The sequence below is a fragment of the Anarhichas minor genome, unplaced genomic scaffold (genome assembly GCF_050575085.1).
Source record: "Anarhichas minor isolate MPS153535 unplaced genomic scaffold, ASM5057508v1 ptg000014l, whole genome shotgun sequence".
Taxonomy (NCBI): domain Eukaryota; kingdom Metazoa; phylum Chordata; class Actinopteri; order Perciformes; family Anarhichadidae; genus Anarhichas; species Anarhichas minor.
The window spans coordinates 7,889,854-7,913,583 of NW_027466460.1; the positions used below are offsets into that span (position 1 = coordinate 7,889,854).

General features: G+C 44.8%; 1 protein-coding gene across 1 annotated transcript; it reads left to right on the forward strand.

Annotated features, from left to right (window-relative positions):
• Positions 1-1,122: 1,122 nt before the first annotated feature.
• On the forward strand, positions 1,123-23,630 carry mxd4 (MAX dimerization protein 4). Its single transcript, XM_076091302.1, has 6 exons — positions 1,123-1,345; positions 1,981-2,080; positions 5,280-5,309; positions 16,542-16,656; positions 18,076-18,238; positions 19,031-23,630. Exons 1-6 carry the CDS (start codon positions 1,282-1,284, stop codon positions 19,204-19,206), a joined length of 648 nt encoding a protein of 215 aa, XP_075947417.1. The 5' UTR covers positions 1,123-1,281; the 3' UTR covers positions 19,207-23,630.
• The last annotated feature ends 100 nt before the right edge of the window (positions 23,631-23,730 follow it).

Here is a 23,730-nt window from a genome sequence, read left to right on the forward strand (position 1 = left end):
TATCAATTCATCTCGTGATTAATTTCTTCATTAATTGTTTGGTTTAAGAAACATCAGAAAATAGTGAGAAAAAGGGGATTCATAATTTCTGGACTTATTCAAATGTTGGACCAACTTCAGAGGCTGGAACCAGAACATGTTTGACATTTTTACTTTAAACATTACATTTAATTAATTTAATGAATTACTAAAATTGTGCGAGACCAACTTTCTGTCAGTCAGCCGATTGTTCCAGCTCTAACTGTGTCACAGGAATAACATGCCACGGTTTACTTGTAAAAAGCAGTCATTACTTATGATGTACTATTCTATCTGTTATTCTGTTTCAGACTGAACACGGCCTTACATTTGGTGAAGTTTACAACTCGAAAAACAAACTCAAGGACTTGAATCTTCAAAGCCAAAGCCACATGTTCTTGACTTGCAGAACATTGACTTTGTCCCAGCTCTGGCTGTGGTTGTATTAAGAGAGAGTTGTCATTAAAAGAGGTTGATAATATTTATACGTTTTAAGGAAATGTGTATTTAACTTTGCATGTTCAATGTATTCAGTCAAAAACAACATGCAATCAAAACTGAAGCTCAGTCACTTTATATCTTCAGGAGGAGTCATAAACTAAATTCAGTTTCTGCAGCCTCATACAGGGCTTTCATAATGACTTGGACAGGAAATGAAAACAACACACACACGCTTTGAGTAATTTTGCCATGTCACACACTCTCGTGGGAAATAGCCGATGTGTATAACAGAGCCTTATTGACTGAATGACCGTTGAATTTAGTGTACTTCACGGTCCAAATCCAAACGCATACTTTGGAGAAGTTATTAAACTTGGCAACAAAATCAATAGCGCAAGTTCAACTATGACAGCAGCCCGGAATCCATCCCAGCCAATCAGAGACCGCCTGCGTCACACCAATCAGCTGTGGAAGGGGCGGGAAACCCAGGCTGTTGCTAGGGTATGTCCCTGATGACTTTTGCCCTCAAGCCAATCAAATAGCACCCCACCGTTTGCAGCCTGCTCATAGGCTAAGACATACCTCGAGAACCCACCCACAGGCTTTTCTCATTGGACGAGCGTGCGTTCACTCACTTCCCTGAGTTTTAGTTTAGGTGCTGTTGATACTGTAGTTTGGAGTGACCAAGACTCAGAACTGAATATAGCAGCGCTCGTACATCGTCCTGTGCAAACAGTTTGACAATTTCAATTCCAGTACTTCATGACTTCTACATCTGTGTCAAAAGATATTTTCTATTTCTAATAACAAGCCGACAACAAGATGGAACTTAATTCTCTTTTAATTCTGCTGGAGGCTGCAGAGTACTTGGAAAGAAGAGACAGAGGTATTTCAAGCTAAAACTGACAACTTGACAGGATTTCGAGGCTCGTGATTATTTTGTGAATGGAGCATTAGGACGGCAGCAATGCTTAATCTTCTATCTTATGTAAAGTTTTAACGTGCTGTGCCATAGTGCAGGTATGATGTCACTCTACAGACAATGGGACGGTGGGGGGGGGACGGGACTGGACCTAGTAGCCTATATGCTAGAAAAAGAGCAGCTCTATGTTATTATTTAAAGTAGGTAATGTATTTGTGAACTGTGTCTGCAATGTGTCTAATACTAGCTCACGTGTTGTATACTCAGAATGCAGTGTGTCCTCGGATTATCTCTCTTCGGAAATGAGTAAACAAGAGTGACATTGAGAATATGAACCAGTATCATAATGACAGAGACACATAGATGATCATGTCACGTGGATTGCTTCACAATATATATACACCTTGCTGAAGGCTATATAGCGCGATATTGATCTATTGGAAGCGATAACGTTGACGATCGATCACGTTTTGTTCCTCTATTGATATTTCATGTTTCCCCGAATGGCTCATTGACAGCTTTTTTTTCAATTTATTATTATTTATTCTTGCAGACACCACAGTAAATTAACATGCTATGTGTTTTGTTTTGCTCAATAGAGGCAGAACACGGTTATGCGTCGGTTTTACCGTACAGCAGCGACTTTTCCAGTAAGAAAATGAAAGCATCGCCAATTTCCAGAAAATCTCAGAACAATAGGTAAATATGTCAGTCTTGCTTTTTGTATTTGTTTACTGTAAGTCCCAGCGTGTAGAAACACACGCACACACACACACACACACACACACACACACACACACACACACACACACACACACATAGTTTGGCTGTTTTCATGCACACTGCCTTCTCTCTGCTGCTGCCTGGGCTGGGCTCTCTGTTTTGGTCTCTCCAATAAACACTGCCACGCGTACACTGTCAAGTCTGCTGCTCCCACTCTTTCTCTTTTTCACATACACACACACACACACACACACACACACACACCCTTCCTCCCTCCCCCTGCTGAGAGACAACACACACATGCACATAACCTTTCGTTTTTGCACGACTGTCCTGCTTTTTCACCTGTGCCTTTCCCCCCCCCCCCCCCCCCCCAGTCCAATCCCATTCCCATACTGCAACAGCCTGCAGCTAATATAGGCCTTGCTGCTAGGCCATACAATCACACAGAATAACATTACATAAGTGAATACATTTAAGTTTCAGTTTCGGTTCAACCTTGCTTTGTTGCTCTGTTTTAGACCAGTTGGACAGCTGGTTAAAGGTCATTTCAACCTCAGCAAGTTAAAATGTAATTCTCCTCTTTGTGATTAAAAGGCCTGTTACAGTAGGAAGGTTGTTAACAGTGCTGTTATCCTGTACTGTTGTCATTATTGGTTAATCTGCAAATTATTTATTGATTAACTGATTCATTTTTTAACAGTTAAAATGTCACAGAAGAGTTAAAAATGCACAACGTAATATTGAAATCCCTTGTTTTTCTTTCCAACAACCAATCCAAAAGCCAAATATATTAAGTCTACTATCATATTTGATTTAAATTGATTATCAAAATAGTTGACGTTTTATTTCCTTATGATCGACTGATCCTATCAGCTCTAGTCGCTAACAAGATTTCCGTTGATTTATGGCCCTAACTTGGGGACCTTTACCTCCTAGGCTACATGCAAAATAAAATGTTGCAGTGTTATTCGGCCAAGTGCGCAACAGTGAAATCTTTCATCTGCTAACAATTTGTAGTAAATGTGTTTTTTGGTGAAACTCCCCAGAGACATTTGCGTGATGTGCCCTTGTCAGTGCCGTTTTATTCCCAGGAACACTATCACATGAAGATAAAAAAAAACGTTCCTGTTGGCTAATATTAGTTTAGGGAAGCATAGTGAGCCTGGTTTCCTCACTAGTGAGCGTCAGAGTTACATCATATTGCGTACAGAATATGAACCTGTGGAACCACAATTGTAATTGCACTCCCTTTTTAAGGCGTATGGCTTTGTACATTTAAAAGTAATCTTTCTATATTTGTCAGAGCAGTCTCATCCACATTCCATTGACACAGTGTCAGACATAGTAACACAACTGTTTACGTGTGTGTGGGTGGGTGTGTACGGGGATGTGGCAGGTGGGTGTGGTGGCTGAAACACACACCTCCTGTGACAAACACCAGTGCGCCAAGCTTCATGCACCAGACCTGCTTTTCCCTCTTTTGCACCGTGGGCCAATTCCCCAATTCCCTTTACACTCTCTTGCTGTTTGTTTTAGCATCGACAGGATGCAGGGGGTAGTGAAGCAAAAACATGTTTGAACTTATTTTCAGTGAAACAGAAGCAGGCTGTTTGTTAAAAAGCACAACGCTTGGCTTTGTAGAACTAAAAACTGTTGTTAGGTTTGATATTAGGACCAAATCGGCAAATCGGCACCAATCACATGTTTTGCAATGATGCAATATTTAGGGCATGTGAAAAAAAAAAAAAAAAAAAAACGGTTGGGAGTCTATTTCTGCACACAGAAAGAAAGAAAAAACCTGGTGGAGTTTCCTTGTTTTTACTCGTAGACTGAATAGTGACTTAAGGTGCTCCTACGATGATCTTTGTCAGTTTTCCATCCCATTTAAAAAAGGGAGATACAAGGCTAATGTGTAGGCCTTTGATCACCAGGGCCCAGTTCATACCATGGGAGCACAGAGTCCTTTGCATGCCACACCATTATTTTACATAACATGTAAAGGTGTGTGTGTTGACCTGCTGTTATTACAGGTCTGCGTGCATTCCCTTCCTTTGAAAGCTGCTGTATTATTTCCTGGTCATGCCCTGTGCTTTGTCTGGGACATTTCCCCCAATTTGTGTAGGTTTGAACAGCACAACTTCCTCCATGATGTCAGCCTTTTTGGATCAGTTTTATTAGCAGCGGTGAAACGTCCGGTCCTCCTTATGAGAGGATTTTTTTTTGGGCAGGTGCCACATTATCGCAGCTCGCACGGTCAACTGTAACCCCTTTTTTGGTGCCTCGGCCTCCCACAGCTGTGGGAACCACTGCTTTCGCGAGCACAAGGGCTCTCAAACAGCGGAAAAATCTGAAAAGGCTTGTTGTCAGTCTGGCCCTTTTGTTTGTTGCTGTTTTTGTTTTGTTTTTACTGCCGCGGTATCCATGACGGCCTCGTGGACAGAGGGCCTGTTTCAGACGGGCTGCAGTGCCCTCGCAGCACATCGCGACAGGGGCCCTCCTCGGAATAACCCGCACGCTGAGGAATTCTGCAGCGTCTCCGCCTCCAGACGTCCGAGTGTGTTTTTATCCACGCTGCTTTTCAGCCAGAGTGCAGCAACAACAGCAGTGCGTGCATGCTGTTTGAGAGCGGGGCGAGGGGGGGGTGTGTCTCTCTCTCTCAGGGTCATTTTGGCGCTCTGCTGCACACTCTCTGACAGACGTCACACAGACATGGAAAAAGATTTTGAAAAACTCCACTCCCATTTTTTGCACACTTGTCATGGACGTCTATTCCCAGAATGTGTGATCAAGCCTTTGCGTCACTTGCTTGAGGCCTATTTTGGAGTATTATTATTATTATTATTATTATATTCTATGTCTTCGGTAAAACTTAAAGCAACTCAAGCATTCAAAAGCCCTAAAGAAACACGTGAGCAGAAAGGAATCCACACCATTCTTTGCCGTCTTGACACATTTTTCCTTAGAATGCTTCTCACATCTGCTGTTAACTCTGCATTTCTTCCATTCATCTTGCTTTCATTTGTCTTACAGTGAGATAAAAACTGTTGGTAACCATGCCTCTCAATTTGGGACTGTTCATTGCATCGCATCCTAACTCTCTTGTCATGTGATTTGAGCGCGTGTAGTATTTTGCCAGTGCTTTGACGCTCCTCTGTCTCTTTCGTCCTCACAGATCGTCGCACAACGAGCTGGAGAAACACAGGTAAGACCACACCTGAGACCCTTTGGCCTACCACATCTCGTCCCGTTTCTTTGATTTGCGTGTGCACCCTTTTGCTGAGCACCCTTGAGCTCCTATAACATACTAAGCGAAGGCATGCTGGCTGCAGGTAAACGTCAAGATATTTTCCTCTCAGTGAAAAGCACCCGATTGGATCGGAGGTCATCTTCAATGAGATTCCATCAATTAATTCCTCATGTCTGGAAATGGATAATGAGCTCATTTCAAAGAGCAGATTCACGTCGATTAGATCTGTCTCCGCTTCACGGATGAAACTCGTTACCTTGTATGGAAAGGGAATCCTGTCAGTAATGTGATAATCCTAGCCCAGGCTGATGCTGTGAACGGAGGCGGGGTGAATCTAGATCTCGCCTGTCATTTCTCCAAATTAAGAGGCGCCACAGGCGGCAAACACACACACGGTTATCCCGCTCTACTACCCCCAGCATGCATCTCGCTCCACCTTTTTCTTTTCCTCCCCGAGGGGTACAGCGCTCAGCTCGCGGTGATGTGATATCTGTGCTCATTAAAGGCACAGACAGTCTGTTTTCTGCTCTGTTTTGACTTCACAGATCCAAAGGGGGTTCTTGTCAGGAAGCAAAACTCCTCTTTGATACAACAAAGCCTAGCTGCTGTAGGGAAGATGGTTGGTGGAAGAAGCAAAACTTTTTTTGGTGTGCTTTGTTTTTCTTTTTTCGCATCAAGGTCATCCCAAGTGGATTCTTAGAAAAAAAAGAACTGCCTGCTAGAGCGGATTTACAAAACAGCTGATGTGACTATCAGCATGTGAGCTGAGGCTGAGATGGGTGTGTGTGTTGGGCTGCATGTGCGTGACACACTGTCACCCACGCTGAGGGATTGGGGTTTGCCAGTCACATGTCTGGGAGTGAGTAATGGATGTGTGCACTGCAGACGAGAGAAACGAGTTCAGACATATTCCTCCCTGACCTGGGAGGCAGAGAAGGCCCCGGCTGATCACAAAGCAGGTGTTAAGACACAACAGTTACCTCATGTCCGACGACGGGTGTGGTTGCTTACCAACGAAGTGACCATGTCAAACTGACAAACGCAAGTGCCGGTAAAGTGTTCCATCATCGGTTTACTCACTTCCCTTGTCGTCACTGCGGTCACAAGTTTCTAAAAAAGACGTTTTTTTTTACATCATGTGCAGCATCTTGACTGTAGAACACGTGCGTTCTCTTAGTTATTCACTGATGTTTTGTCTCTCATGTCAGGGCTTAAATACATTTAATTATGTTGAAATACTCCTTATTGACAGAAGATGCATTAGGTCATATTTAAAAGTACTTTCCTGCCGTTGTCTTTCTCTCCGTCCCTCCCCAGGAAAAAAGTTCCGTCCACTTATTTGTAATGACGTGACCTGCAGTGACGAGGTATCATTGTGATCCTCTTCAAATTACACGGTCATTACTCCCAACGTACAGGCGTTAAAGGTTGAGGCTGTGACATCAAGCTGAAGCACAGTCATCTACAGTGCATGTGTATGTAGTGCTGAGATTATTAACGAGAAACAGGAAATTTATCGGCAACAATTTTGACACTCGTGTAAGTCATTTATCAGGCAAAAGAGACAAACTTTGTCTGGTTTCTGCAGATTTTCCTCAGTTTTGATTCCCGTTTATTGAATATCTTTCGGTTTCGGGCTATTGACCCAACCAAACAAGCACTTTGAAGGCATGGGAATGTACAATGTGCATTTTTCGACTTTTTCTTACAGCCAATCGATCGGTTGTCTCAAACGAGTGCAACTAAAAAGCCAAAATGTTTTCAGTTCCAACCCTTTACGGGTATTCTCAAAGGAATGATCCAACATTTCAGTGTCCTCGCTTGATCTGTCTTGGTTTGTCTTCTGATGAATCAGAAGAAAAACCAAAAGTCTTCAGCTGTCCGGATCAACCAGTTTAATGAGTGTGTGTGTGTGTGTGTGTGACCAGTTGGAGCATCCACTCAGAGCTACACACCTGTTTAATCTGTAGCAATCCCAGTATCGTTTCCAAAAACTCGACCTCCCTCACGCCCTCAGACGCCACTCCAGGGAGGTGCTGCTGTTTGAGCCCTGACTCACTGTCTTTGTTTGGTCATGTGCCGGTGCATTAGGTTCACGTGGGCGCAGCACAGAGCCCTCCTTGTACTTTATGTTCTCGCGGTAGGCAAAGTGACCGATAAACGTCTGCTTTTGACACGGGAGGCATTGACTGCATGTATTGTGAAAAAGTGCAAATATTTGTGCGGGACCTCGGGAACTACTTTCAAGTCATCTGTCCATTTTATGCCAGTGTCGGTGTCCAGTGTGGCAACTTATAAATATGTTTTTGTCTACTTTTTTTTTTCTTTCTTCCATTTCCTGCGGACGACAGGCTCACTGGCTGCTGCTCAGCGATGAATGCATGCGAGGTGTCTCTTACGAAACTGAGTGCTTGCCGTGGCAGCCGTTCAAGAGGCACCCTGCATGTATTTGTGTCCCGCTATCAGAGTGAGACGTCTGGGTGGGTGCCAGCTGCGTCCTGCAGGGTCGCTCGTCTCGACACAACCTGCTTATCCGCTGCGGCCGGAGTGCAGCCGTGACAGCTCTGTATAGACCGTCTCGAGGGTGACTCTGCTGCTTTCTCTCTCTCTTTCTCTTTCTCTCTCTTCTCTCTCTCTCTCTCTCTCTCTCTCTCTCTCTCTCTCTCGTCAGTGCACAGGCCAGAGCTGCAGAGCATCGTCGTGACATTTCCGTGAAACCGAATGCTTCCGTGTGGTTGCTCTCCGCTGGCATTGCTTCCTTCCCATTTCTGACTTCAACCGCTCTTCATCACGCCTTTGACAACTCGTCCGTGCCGCAAGTCTCCTTTTCTAGACACGCCAACAAATTGTGAAACTACAGACGTTTTGTTTTCCCACACATCACCTGTTTACAGGAAATCCAGCCACGTAATGCCGCTATGGTGTGGTTGTGACGCTTCCCTCAGTTGAAAACAACAAATTTACATCTCTATTTTTACCTTTGCAGACAAAGGCACCGTCCGTGGCTGATTTCGACAAACAGTATTCACTTACAATATATATCGCACTGAGCTAATGTACAGCAACTGTGTGGCACCTATTAAACTTAGCTCTAAATTAACATGCACTTCATGGACACAGGAGCAAGCCCTCAGTTTGTCATGGTCTAATCTTCTCTCTAATTAAATTTACTCTCCCGGTGTCTTCTACTCCCAGCTGTGATGAATGACTTATTTGGCTTTGAGGAACTCTTTCCCCTCGAGTGAAGCTCCCGTGTGTGTATGTGTGTGTGTGTGTAGGCCTCACTGAGCCGTTTGAGTTATGGCGATGTTTCGGCGGGAGGGAGAGCCGTCCCACAGCCCTGTTAGTTACTTCACCTCCTTGCCTTCTACTCTTTGTCTCCTTCTTTCTCCAGAGACCACATCTGGTTTCTCTGTTATGTTTTTTTTAAAAGTGTTTGAGTCAGCAGAAACCTGAGGCAGCAAGGACGAGAAAGGCAGCGCTCCCTTCTCACAGAGGGCCTTTATCACTCTTTGCTGGCCCTCCTGCCAAAACTCATCGGTGCCTGTTTCTCCTTTTTTTTGAAGTATAAATCTTATTCTGTGACAGTGAGTTTATGTGGAAGATGGCAGGCTTTTGCTCGGCCCGTTCATCTGCATTTCAACGTGGATTGCAGAATACACCGCGATTGTGAATACAGTTGAAGTTAAGGTCATAATATGTTAACATCCTGCCTTTTTAAAAATGTATCATTTCTTTTGAGTTAAAAAGCAGCTACATAAACAAAGTGGACCACTTCATTCCTTCCAGTTTGGATTTTGGTGTGTAATTCATATACTCACATGATTGCATGTGGCTTTCGTACTTAACTTCCTCAAATGTGACACTGTCAGTTACATTCCTCATGTGAATGCGGTAACCTGGAGTCATTAGGTCTGCGTGAGCAGCTAATAACCCAGAGTAATGACTGATGTACTGTACGTGGTCGAATCATTAAGGCACATGTAGACCATAGCACGTACAGTATATTCAACGTGACTAGGTGTGCAGTTTCTACATGTCGTTTTATACAAAGACGTAAATATACGTAGGACTGCAACTAGCAATGAGTGTCACTGTTGATCTGGTCTGCTGATTATTGATTGATTATTTGTTTTGTCAGAAATCGTCTATCAAAACATCCCAGGGCAAGGGAACATCTTTGAACATGATTATTTGATTATCAAAATAGTTAGAGATTTAAGATTTTACAGAATTATATTTTTTATCTAATCGTTTCAGCTTTATGCATTTTGTGACAGATGTACTTTCGTAGATTAAATAACCAGACTGGAATGTCTGTGTCTCGCTAATCTATTGAATAAAAATGTTATCAGTATGAATTATTGATTCCATCACAATATAAAGAGATATATTGAAGGGATATCTTCGTTGGTATAAACCGAAAGGCAAATCTCAGACAGTTGACGCATCTCGTTCCTCTCTCTAGATGCATTTTGTCATATTACCCAACCTTACGACAGACTGGGTTCGTCCAAAATTGTTCTACATTTACTGAAGCAAGAGGACATAGCCGTGTGACATGTCTCGGTTGTTACTGTTGTGAGGCTGGTTGGGACAAAGAATAAGAAACGAGCTACAGGTCACATGTGGAATCTCTCCACCCTGAGGTCACCGGGCGTCGAGGCGCTCTCTGGCTCCGTCAGGTCAAGCCCGGCCGCACATGCCGTTTACTCTCTGTTGACGATGGCGCGTTTGGCCTGTGCGTGACCTGTACAGGCTTCTTTTGCACACCGACACAGGAAGCAGGGAGCACAGCGTTTCTGTGTCAGTAAAAGCAGCTTGACGCTCGTAAAAGCGACAGCTAAAGGATGCACTTTAACAAGGTGTGGGCCTAGCTTTGGGGTTTCAAGGGCAAAAAAACCCAACAACAACAACAAGAAGCAATTAAAGAAAGAAGTGAAAAGGAGGAGAGTGAGTTGACTGAACCATTCATGGTTTTGGTCCCGGGCCCTTGTCAGCCCGAGGACGAGAGGAGACCGAAGACATTCTTGAGCGTTGCCAGAGAGAGGGACGGGAGGCAGCGTAGGATGTGGCTGCTTTGTGTGTCGACTAGGCGACCTGGAATTCAGGTCAGCAGAGTGTGCACACATGTGCTGGAATGTAGTTAAGTAACAGAGTCGGTTTAAGCAGAGGGGGGAGGGGGGGGGGGGTTGATGGGGGTCACGAAACTTGCAGGCCGAGTGTTACTAGAATGCTGCATCCGCATTGGGCTTGTTGTTTCTTTCGGCAAGCAGGGAGTCACAAGCGAATATTTGTTTGATTGATGCATTTATAGAGCGGTTTAGGGCTGCAGGCAGTCTGTTATTCATCAATCTCTTTTCTACTCCCCTTTATTCTCTCTAGTTTTCTTTTTTTACCTTCAACAACAGCAGCGTGTAAGCTTTTTGTGACTCCCGGAACGACTCCTTGCATTGTGACTTCCTGTTGTCGTATTTGAAAGGTACCAATAGACTTTAATTCACAAGGGAAAAAAAGTCTCCAATAAGCGTGATGTTGTGTGATAGAAATGTCTTCTTCTCCGTCTGTTATCTCACTCATCTTGTGGCCTCTTTTAGTTGGGGCCCAGAGCCTGAAACAGGACCCCGCCCCACTGTTCTACCACCTCCTCACAGAAGTAAACAGACAAACTTTTACAGTAAACATGGACGCTGCGATCGTCTCTCGTGCCACTAGATCCCTGCGTGTCGATCATTGACGAGGGTTCATTCTAAAACGTGTCAGGGGAATGTGTTTATTGAGCTCGCCGAACTTGTCTCTGCTAGTCCGTCCCAACATTTGCGGATGTGGTTTTCAATGCACACAGCGGAAGGCAATTAATGTCCAGGTCTGTCATTTGACGTTGTGTTGAAATGATTCAGAGATGCTCAGGGAACTTCTTTAATACGACCCCCCCGCCCCCCCCCCTCTCTCTTTTCGCTCACACGCTCTCCTCTTCAAACCATATTTGACATCTGTTTTTCTCTTAACACCAGTGTAAGCTGGCTGTGCCGAGGAAGGGATTTTGTAATGATCCACGCTCCCACAGGGGATCGTTTCAGTACGAGAAAAAAAAAGTCAAATGAATCTAATTACAAGGCATTCCCGAGCACGCCCGGTGGATATTTCAGTTTGGTGGAAATACTACTACAACGCGTGAACAGCGATCTGCCTCATTCTGCAGCTTCCTGTTGTTTAATCACCAGTAAAGCATGCTGAGCTCTTTTTCTTCAGAGCAATGCTCCACAAGTAGTGGAGCAATCAGGCCCCTCCCTCCGTCTGCGCTGCTGTTGTGGTGCGTTCGAGTTTCTGTTTGCTGCTTGCGTGCGAGAGCAGAGTCATGTGAGAGCGAGCTCCAGGTTCCTGCCGCCAGGAGAAATGTGTTTACCGGGGACTTGTATCCGTCTGTCTCTCCCTGCAGTTGTCACTGCACACAGTTGGCGGGTGTGGCATCCTCCATGACAGAAAACAAATACAGCTCGACCCGGACGACTGACATTTCACATCAGGGTGATGAAAGCCTCTCGTGTCTCCCTGCGTGTCTCTCTTCTCGCTGACGTGGGCAGAGTGGCGAATCCACCGGCTGCTTTGTTAGAGAGTCTGGTCTCTTTTAAATGTAGTCGTGTTCCGGGCAGAGCTGTACGGTGACAGGGCAGACGGGTGACGGGTGTCGGCCGAGACCTTGAGCCAGGGTCCCTCATCACCTCAACAATCCCTCCATCTGACCTCGTACTCCCCAGGAACCTGCCAGCTAGATGTGCAGCCACTTCACTGGCACCCCCAAATTCCACCACGGCAACAGTAGTGATCCTTACTCACGCAACGCTGCCCCACGTTTCCCTTCACATAACAGAGCCTACTTTGTATCCTACTCAAAGGTTAAAGGTAGCACACCCAAAATGTTGGTAATAATCCCAGGAAAACTGCACACCATGGCGTACAGTAGATCAGACTTCTTCTTTAGTAATGTTGTGTCTCCATATTTGTATTACTGATAAGAGAGATGGCCAAAACTATAAGAATGAATTGTAATGATCTTAATTCATTCTTAAAGCCTTTGAAAACACTTTTTAGATCCACTTTATGTTGGATATGTCAAATGACAAACCCTCCAAATGCACACATTGCATTTTGAGATCAAATGATTGCATTATTGCGCGGACAAGGTAAGCCGACAAAGCATGAAATTCTTCATGCTGGTGTCTTGTGGGCTCAAGTCAAAACAACACCAGAGGCCAGGTATCGCATTTTCTTTTCTTTAAACCCAACAGGGAACAAACCGAGTCAGCTCTGGCAGTGAGAGGAAACATTGCAGTGGTGTTCCTGATGACCTCTGACCTTAGCTTAGTGGGGTTTGGCTCCTTGCCAGGCAAGCCACTCGGTCCTGTGCGTGTGGGTTAGAGGAATGCGCTGGGCCGCAGCGAGCTCATTAAACAGTGCAGTGAGTGAGGGGTGAAGGCCCGTTGTTTGCACTGGTGTGCCTTCTCAGGCCCTGCAGCTAATGTACCCTAATGTACAGACCTCCAGTCCCAGAGCCCTGGGCACCGCTGTCACCGGGACTGTGTCTGAGAACCAGGATATCTGTATGTGGACAGTGTGAAAACCGGTCAGGGTCACTTCCTTTCTGTGGTGCAGCGCACATAAATATCCTTCATAATGCATCCATCAGACATAAAAACAGGCTGCTGCAGATACACTGCTCCCTTTTGACTTCAGCAGCAAAAAAGGGAGCATAGTGCGAACAGATCCGTGAGAAAAGCATGGTCAATATTCGGTAAACTGTTTAAATAGCTCGTTCCAGTTTTTAGCAGCGCGCAGCTTTCTGAGCAAACGCTCCTTTTTTTTTTTTTTTCTTCTTCTCCTCTGCCTTTGCTTTGTTTTGGCACTGAGCCTCTGGATGGGGAGGGAGAGGGAAGGCCAGAGATCAGACAGAAACCATCCCGTGGTTATCTGCACGTGAGAACGGTCAGGTGGTCATTTCCCTGCAGATGTGACTTACTAATAAATCTCCAGCTGCAGGATGTTTTTGCAATTTTCATTTTCAGCAAAGTCACGAAAACCTTTAAGAGCTACAATGCTTCTGTTACACCGTAATAACGTATTATTTTCAGTATTATATTCAGTATTGTTGTTGTTTTTTTTGCTTTAAAAACACTTCTAAATGAGAGTGTTTTAATTTAAAAAACATATCCCATGAATATTGTGTCCATCGGACATAGAAACCCTGACTTTCACACGATGTTTGAACTCGTTGACACACACAAGTACAAACAGTCATATGACACCACATCAACAGTCTCACATTGTGACACTCGTCATGACTGAATACATCAAAGGCCGCACTATTTTCAAGCCAGACAAACTGGAAAATTTGATTGAGCCATGCTGTGCAAAATGTCCGCTCTCCTTCACCGACACAACATTCACGTTCATCTTATGCCACACTTTGCGTGGCTGTTCTGATAAACATAGCGTGACCGGGGCTTGGTTTAGGAATAACAAACGTGAGCGAGGGAGCGTCCCCATCAACAAGCAAGAAAAACAGCAAGTGTGTCTCGTGGCAGGGGAACATGTGCATCTGGGTAGGAGCTGTCAGGGACACACTGCCAGGTTAACCCAGGTCCCGTCTTATTGATATGCATCAGGAACAGAACAACAGAACATAGGGCAACTAGTCAGACCTGTAAATACATTCTCATTATTGCACCTTTTAAAGAAATAGTTTGAATAGTTCCAAGTTTGATTGGTCATCTCAGCCCAGACACATCTCCACACATTCAGGTGGTGAAAGTGCATCTGTGCACATTCCTTACATCTGCATGCCAGGTAAAATATGTGGCGAGCCTACAGGTGGGGCCTGTGATACATTTTTTTTTTCAGTAAAAATAGGTTTTCTTTGGGGGGAGGTGGGTAGTAGTCAGGCAGAGCATTCAGGGAACGCCTTGTTTTTCATTGCTAGAGAGGGGGCAAGCTGGTGGCCCGTTGGCTCAAGTTACCCGCTGGATGATGTGTGTGGAGCGCTGCCTGGTGCAGCTGAGCACACTGTACTCAAAGAGACCCCTTTTTTTTTTTTTAACCCAAGAGAAAGTCACTCACTAGCTCGGATCCCGCTCCCTTCCAAAAAAAAACACCCCCCCTCCCCTCTGCTGCAGACCCCCAGCTCCTTCCTGCCCGCTTCCCCTGGCCGCAGTCCAACTGCTTCATGTGGCTCGACTGGGGCAGGTTGGAGGCTGGGCCCCCGCCCCATGTCCTCAGAAGACACTTGTTTTCCAGTGGGATGAGGGTGTGTTGTTGGTGTTGGCAGGGTGGAGTGGAGGGGTTCGGGGGATGGAGGGGGGGGGGGGGGGGGGCGCCCCCTGGGAGTAAAGGAAATAAAAGAACGAGAGCACTTTCACACGCCCTTTTTCTGGGGAACGCCTGTATGCACCTGTAGAGAGGTAGAGATGGTTTCAAGGGCACTTTGCTAATCCTTTTTTAATATATTTAAATCAGGTGCTTTTTTGTAGCTACAATCCCAAAAAAAACAAACGGATGCAACTATCATTCATGATTTTGGATTATTTTGTTTAGCCCCCAAGACTCTCTTGTAGCCCACAGGTCGCCTCTGGCTGACCTCTCAATGAAATTACGACACTAGTAAGAAGGTCTTATTTTATGTGAAAAAGACAGGCGACGCCCTTCCTGAAAAAAAACAGGGGAAAGACTGTGTGCGTGTGTGTGTGTGTGTGTGTGTGTGTGTGTGTGTGGAGAGTGTGTTCTCCTGTGTGCTCGGCTCTGCAGCCAGCCCGAGAGAGCTTCATTTCTCTGATTAGGTTTATTGGTCGCAGTATTGGCCAGTGGAGACCTCGCATTGTTGGAGTTTGTTTACCGTTCGGACAGAGTTAGCCAAAGGAACGAGAGAAAAGGGGGGAAGGCTAGATCAGAACAAAGAAACGGTTCATGGACTAGCATGACTAATGGAGGATTGAAAGGCCTTCATGAGGAAAATTTGAATGAACCAAGGACAGACATGGGTAATCTGCTGATTTAAAAAAAAAAATATATATATAGATACAATATCCTCACAAAGTCAGTCAATGTCCACACAGACATTAACTCGGCCTTGTCGTCAATAACGCTGAATTAAACATCCAAACTGCTGCATCCAGTGAGCTGTTTACTCATGGATCCAGGGTTGTTGGCCTGAAGGGCTTTGGCAGGGATGCAGGGTTTTCCGGGGCCACGGTTTGTGTCTTGAGTTCAACCGACAGAGCGATCAGAACAGATGAGATACTTCTCATGGCCGTCACTTTGGTCAATAATGATTTATTTTTTTTTGCTCTCGGTGACTGTGGCTCTAAGGTCTCTTCCCGCAGCTCTAGGGTTCAGCAGGTTGTGCATTTGGTGGATCCATCAAACACGCGGTTTGGAAAAAGTGAAATACGAAGCATAGGTGGACAAAGGTGATGCATCACTAGACGGTGTGCAGTTATATTGAGGTCAGTTTGTTGCACTGAGGACAAAAACATTCTGCAAAAACATCAGTATCAGTGAGTGCAATGCGAGATTGTTTTCGTGAATACACCACCACACTGAAGCGACCACATTTAGTCACACAGGCAGGCAAAAGCCAACAGGGTTCGATAAGTATAATACACATCTTCTAAAAACAGGAAAGTCTCTCAGCTGAGGCCCCGTTTGAATGTGTGTCATGTGTGGGTGTCTTGCGAAAAACAGCTCTTGTTGATGAGGAAAGAGGTAAATGTTGAGGCAGTTGCATGAACTGTCTGTGTGATATGAAATGAAAAAAAGTGTTTTGTAAGTATAACATTATGTGACATTTCCTTTCTCATGCTGGGAGGATGTCCTCTCGGGGATTCGAACTGGTTACTTTGAGCCTTTGCAAGCTTTGAACATGTGTAACGGGCGAGACTCTGCACTCCCTTCAGCCGTTTGAACGCGCAACGTCACGCGGTCAATCCCAAAGTCACAACCGCAACCGACCGCGTAGTATTCAAGTCGTTGCTTTGGTGCGTTTCCCAGCACAGGAGAAGAACACGACAGTCACAGTATCTGTTTCTGCCCTTCAGGGACTTAAACGCTTTGTCAGAGTGTTGGTGTAGTAGCTGCCCGCTCACTTTCCTGCCGGTGGATGTCTGCTGACTCACCCTGTGCTTGTGTTGTTTGCAGACGTGCCAAACTTCGGCTGTACTTGGAGCAGTTGAAGAAGTTGGTGCCTTTGGGTCCAGACACCACGAGACACACCACACTGAGCTTGCTGAAAAGGGCCAGGATGCACATCAAGGTATTACAAAAAAACAAATAAAAACAAAAATAATGAATCATTTAGCCTTCTTTCGACAGATAATTGACAAAAACGGTTTGGTATTTGTCGAGCTAAAAAAGGCTGTTTGCTGGTTCCACCGTGTGCTTTTATCACAGTAAATTGAACTTTGGGTTTGGTTTTCCTCCCCCGCACTCTTTAAGTGTTATATTGTTTTTCTAATCTTTCCATCAGAGCAGCTCAGAGACTGTAAGTAAATAAAAAATGCTCCCATGACTAAAAGGGAAACTGATTAGTCATCAAAGTGGATTATACGGGACATTTGGTGGCTGATCTTTAGATATGTGAAAGGACATAACTGGATGTTGATTTGTTTAAGGACAGCCCCTCCTCCACAGTTCATTTAACTGTTGCACGCAAGATGCTTGAAGAACAGTCTGCAGCAGGAGGTCTTAAAAATACACCAGTGCTGGCAGAATATGGTTCGATTCTTACCGTTGCCATGCAGAGGATGAACTGTGCATCTAAGTACAGTTTAGGACACGCTCTACTGATCTTGCTGTTTACAAGCAGCAAACACTGTGGTTGGTAGAAAAATCCAGACGTGGCGAGTTTTAACCCTTCATTTCCTGTTTACCGTGCACGTCCTCTCTGCTCAGACGATCTGCGATGATTCTCGGCAGTGTTGCGTCTTCCCGTAACACAAGGTGCTGCGTGTAATCAACTTTCACATGCAAACTAGTGCAAAATCTAATCCCGGGTCGAGTAAAACTTTTACAAGAGTTTATGTTGACTTTCTAACCTACAGGCCTCATGCAGTCATTCAGCCACTTGCTGATTGTTGTTGTTAAATTCTCTCCTTTGAAAGTTTGGCAGAGAGATGATAGAAAACACTGGTTTCATAAGCGTCATAACAGCAGTTACAGCCTCTGCATGATATGGCATGAATCCATATTCTTGCAAAGACACACTGTATCCAATATCAAGAATAAATATACGGCAAATAATACGGCGATCACAATCGGAAGTTATCTTCTACTGAAGCGTTTGCCTGAGCAACAGAATGGCCTACATAAGTAATTGAGACCATTAGCGAGAACATTGGCTATATTTTAAATAGTTATTATAATGCCTGTCATCATAGTCATACATACACGAAAGGTCACAGTCACATTTCTTTGTCTACTACTTTTGTGTTCCTTCACAATAAGTTTTCCCATTGCAAGGTACCGCAAACCGTATTACGAGGGAAAGAAAAAAAATGGTCCCGAAATTTTTTTTCCTGCAGTGACCTTTCAGGGATTATTTGAATGGTGCAACAAAAAAAAAAAAAAAAAAGTTTACCAGGTATACAGTAAAAAAAAAAAGAGAGTAAAAGATGGAGATGTTTGCGCCCAGTGAGCATTATCATTGATTCTTGGCATTTATGGGGCTCTGCAGAAGCTGGAGGAGCAGGACAAGAAGGCTTTAACCACGAAGGAGCATCTGCAGAGAGAGCACCGCTACCTCAAACGCCGCCTGGAGCAGCTTTCCGTGTCCGGATCCGTTGAGCGCATCCGCACCGACAGCCTGGGCTCCACCATCTCCACCGACTCTGAGCAAGGTACGCTGGCTTTGAAAAGTCAACCAGCAGCACTACAACAGGGATCAACTCACTATAAAACCTTGTTCGTCCCAAATCTGGACAATCACCTTTTTTTGTCAGTGATGTCCACTGGTAAACTCTGAGCCACATTTTATGACATGTGGTCTATCGAGTCATGGTGCAGGTTGTAGGAGCTCAACCAATTTGTCACGTTTCATCCGCCGAAATGACAAAAATATAAAAAGGTAATCTGCTCCCCTCTGAGGTAAGGGGGGGGGGGGGGGGGTGTGTGTCACTTTATGTTTACAACGGGTGCAACCCGATGAATGCCTTCTAGGAGAGACTGAAAATGTGTGCCGTCATCCCAATATTAAAATGATTCATCGTGTTACCGCTCTCTTTAATGGTCGTACAGACCCGCTAGAAACACATTTTCCTCTCATTGTGGTATGATCTAGTTCTATTCAAGCATAACCCGAGTTTAAAGGTGCAGTCTGCTGCTCACCGGTGTCACAGACTCCCCTGAAATGCTTAGTTTGGACTGCTAGAGTATGCTTGTTAATCCTGGATGAGGTAAACACACATGCAGTTGTTTATCAATGGACGGGGATTAGCTGCAGGAGCACAAAGATCTGCCTGTTTGCTCAGAGTTTTAGCGGCTGCCTAAATCTGGGTTTAATCCACAGGCGCTGCAGGCTAATAAATATGCCCACAGTTGGGTGGAAATAAACAGTTTCCCCTCACTTCTTCTGTTTGTGAACAGCGCCGAAAATAACCAATGCGTATTTTCTCTTTTTTTTTTGCGTGCAGAGGTGGACATCGAGGGCATGGAGTTCACTCCTGGAGAGGCGGACAGCGTCGACAGCATCAGCGACGGTGAGGAGGAGGAGGAGGAGGAGGAGGACCACTACAGCCTCCAGAGCAGCTCCAGCGACACCAGCTACACAGCCACACATTCCCACAGACTGCAGCCGCACCACTGTTAGACAGCGCGCGGCCATCCATCTGCCAACCAGCTTCTTCGACCAGGCTTCCTTCCCCTCACCTTTCCCCTCCTCGACCATTTGCAATCGCAGACGCCGCCCGCTCCCCACATCAGACCGGTCCACAACGGTGGCACACCCTGAACATCTTCCTCCTTTCCCGGCCCCGGCTCTCCAGGAAGTCCATGGGGCTGAAATGCCACTCAAGCCTTCCTGACCCCTCCCCCCCTGACCACTGACCCTACCTCACCCTACTGTATCCTGCCTGAACCTGCCCCTCCAGACACGCCCTGCCCTCCCACTGCCCTCCCAACCCCCGACTTAGTGTTGCCGCAGGCTCATAGAGAGCAGAGCAGAGTTTGTGGTTTTAATGGGGACTTCTGTAGTGCGGTGGACAGCTTTGACTTGTTAATCCGGATGTGTGCGTTCATGTTTGTGTGTGTGTGTGTGTGTGTGTGTTTGCAAGAGAGAAAGAACAAGCGAGGGAGTTTAAGAGAGGTCAAAAACAAAACATAAGCTTCATGTCTTCTCCACGAGGCAACAATACGCAGGCGAGGCTTAGCACCAAGTTTGCGAAGTAAAAGCACTTCTGCTTGTTCTGCAATATTTGCAACATTGGAAGTCTTTTACATCACACAGTATCTTCCCTTTACACAATACGATTTACAGGAGTAGCTATTGCAGAAGTCCTGCACTTTCCTCGAAACATTTGACTGCTTAAAAATAATGGACGATTTAAGGAATATTTTGATATTTGGGGAAATATATTTATTCGCTTTTGCCGTTTCCAGCCTTGATGTTCTAACCGACCTGTAGCTTCACATTTAGCAGGCTCACAGTTGGTGGTGGTATCGGTCTTCTCATCGAACTCTTGGCAGGGAAGCAAATGAGCTTTTTTTCTCAAAACATTAAACCAATTTTTTGAAAATCGTTCCACTTTTTAGGATGTGCTTCTGCAGCTGCGTGACCTAAAACAGGACTTTTTCAGCGGCTACTTCTGTACACAAAGTCAGACCTTCATTACCAACTGTGGCCGATTTTTGGCCAAAGACAAAGTGAAAAAGTTCCAGAGTAGCAGAGAAGAAAGCATGTATATAGATGTACAGTTACTGTCCAAACCCACTCGTCTCCCTCTGGTTGGGTTGCCTAACCACTACTCCACACTACTGACCACTACACTATACCACCCTATGGTGTGGATGGACTACTATGTCAATTAAAAAAAAAAAGGAGTTGCCTCATAACTAAAAACTCTCTTCCTTAAAGATTGATTCAAATCTTCTGATTATTTCTCAGTAGCGAATTGATGTAGCAAAAAACACGAGAGGCGGGTGCTTCCTCTGAGTGTTTAAAATGATTGTGGTGGACCATGAGGTTTCCTTTACCTTCTCACCCTGTAGATGGGCCAGTGGGTGCTTTCGGAGGGCGGACCTTCAGAAAAAGGGGCAGCTCTCCTTTTTCCTTTTCACTAATGGATCCCTCTCTTGGCTCACAAGGCCGTCGTTCTCCCAGAATTTGCATTTCTCTACAGCTTTGTTACTTTTTCAAGCAGCGTTCGTGTGTGTGTCTGGATTTTTTGTTGTTGTTTTTTTTGTCCTGATTAGCAAGTCAAAGTTGTAAATGTGGAGAAAAAAAAGAAAAAAGAAAAAAAAAGGACCAGCTCTAATGATTTGTACTCTATAGAGGCGTTCATTTTAGCTAACTCAGCAAACTAATCACATTCAGTTCAACTTTTCATTTCTATATCGAGACTAATAATCATATTTTCTCTCTGCCATCTGTTACTTATTTCTGGAGCTTCTGGGCACTGCTGAAGACCAACGTAGAGGACATTTCTTCTCTAACTCGTCTTTAACTTACGCGCAATAATCACTATTGACGGAGGAGTCGCTTCTGTTGCTCTCTGACTATCTAATAATCATTAGGGCCTCAGTCTCTGGCAGTCTTTAGAGCTTGGCATCCCGACACTTAAAAAAAAAATTAAAAAAAGGGCCAGTCCACCATGGCAGGTCTGACCAAAAAAACTACAAAAGACTCAAGAACACAAAAAAGTTGCATACAAAAGAAGCTATTCGTCACTTAAAGTGATATTAGCCAGTGTAGTCTATATTTCTTGTATTAAATTTTGTATTATATTTTCCTAAATGTTCTCTTGAAAAGACAAAAACAGCGAGTATATCTATCTATGTATAAATATAAATATATATATGAGAGACAGACAGACATGGGGTCAGGCTTGTTGAAGGGAGAGTGGGGGCAGGGGAGCTGATACACTGGCCCCTCTCCCTTGGGTGACTCTCCTGCTGTCATTCTGTGCCTTGGTGAGCCTATGACCTCCCTTCCTCTTCCTCCTCCTCTTCCTCCCACCTCCTCGCCCTCGGCCCCTACTCAGGTCACACTCTCCTCCCCTCCTCTTAATCGCATCCTCCCTCTTCTTCTTCTTCTCTGGCGGGCTGACAGCTTTGATTTCAACCCTTACCATGCCAAAACACTTCCATGAGCAATGGAGCACTTGAAGAGAAGACCTCATTATAAAATACATTAAAAAAAAAAAGCCCCTTTGGTCTCTTCTGAGCAGCCGCCGCTGTTGTTGTTGTGCACCCTGTCCAGGCACTCCCCACCCTCTTGCCGCCCGATCGTCTGCCACAGAAAAGTAAAAGAAATCACACACTGGTAAACTCCCATGGCAGCTTCCAGTCGCCCCGAATGGTCACCAACGGGGTTCAAAACTTCTGGGCTTGAAGCGTGTTGATCTTTTCTTTTTTTTTGTTTTGTTTCGTCATTTTACTATTATTGTATGCTGACTATGTGTTTGTTTTAAATGGAGTCACTGGGATAGGAGCGATAAAAGAATAATCCAATCAATGGCAGCTTAAAGGTGTGATCCTCCGCGCTCCCAGTGGTCCGTCCCAAAAGTAGTTTTACCCATTGATCAGAGGACCTCGTGAGACACGGCAATATTACCATCTTGTGCTTTCGGAGGGAGGGTGGGCGGGCAGGGTGTTAAAGACAAGCAGGTGGTTTTGCTTTTTTACTTTGTGGTGCATTTGTTTTTGGTGACCTCCTATCTGCACTCTCTCCATACACTGCAGGAGGACAAACAAACAAAAAGAAAAACAAACTTTTTTTTGGAAAAGCTGTTTTCTATTTTTCATCGAGTTTACATTGAATGTCAAAGGATTTGTACATGACTGTATCAGAAATGTCCTTTTTCAGTTTGACGGTCAAATGAACAACATAGCAAACCATAATGGCATAAAGTTATTCTCTTGCACAGGACCTCCCAGCAGAAGAGTGACACAGCGAATGGGATGAGGGCCACATATGAGATTACAATTATTCATTGAAAAAAATGTAGATAGCACACACTTATAATGGCTTTGAGCAGATGACTGGACGCGTCAACATTTTTGTTTGAATGCTGGATGGATAGTGTTTATGGAAAATCTTTTGATGACGTGCCTTGGAAAAAGTCCGAAAAAAGCAGAGATTGTAGAAATGAATGAAGACTGTTAAATCAGGAACAGCTGCTCGTGTTTTTTAAGCCCTTGGAGAGGCGAGAGAAGATGTTGCAGCCTTCTTCATCATTGCCGAAAAAGGTAAACAGTCACGTCAAGTACGTCTTCATTGAAGTCCTATTGAGATTAGAGTGTAATTTAAGTCATCGTCAGAGCAAGCACAGACAAGATTTGAGACTTGCTTCCATGTTGCTGTTGCACAAAGATTTACTTTGGTGCGTTGGGGTTTTTCTAAGCACAAAAGCACAGTGAGATATTTGGGGAGGTCAGCAGACGGAGAGAGGAAAAGACAAGGTGGGATGAAGTCGCGGGTGAAGCACAGACCGAAGGACCGTCTGCACAGAGAGCAGCGTCAAAGCAGAGAAGTCTGCGCGCTCAGAAGGAATCAGAAACATAGAAGACACCATCCTAAGCCTGCTGAGTAACGGTGCTTATGTAAAAACCAACACAATGACTTCCATGAAATGTTATTCCTGCCAAATAGTCACTTTTAACCCTTCCATGCTGAATGATATGCGATTCCAGACAAGTGGCTTTAACTACGTGTATGCTTTAGGTCAGCATCCCGCTTTCCAGACCCCCGGGCTTTATGGCTTTTCTCCTTATTTTGCATCTTCATAGTGGTTCATCTTATTAAACCCACAGGAGCCTCGAGGCTGTAGAGGAGGGCGAGTTTGGGCCGACGTACTGTGCAGAGTAGGGAGAGTTCTGTGCCAGAGACCTGTGAATATGTTCCTTTTTAGCAGATGCGTGATATGCATTCAGAAGATGTTAAATAAGTTCCTTTTTGTTTTGTTTTGTGTGCGAGTGTATGTACATGACTACCTGGTGCTGGCTGCATTTTAGCAAACACTTGAAGGTATTGTGTATTCTCTCATTGTAATATAATTAAAATGTTTTATACATAAAGTTGCTGCAGCCTCATCATTGCCTGGTAAATGATTTATAATACACTGTATGTATGTATGACACTTATTGTGGGTGGGAAACGGAAAACCAGCAGCAGGAA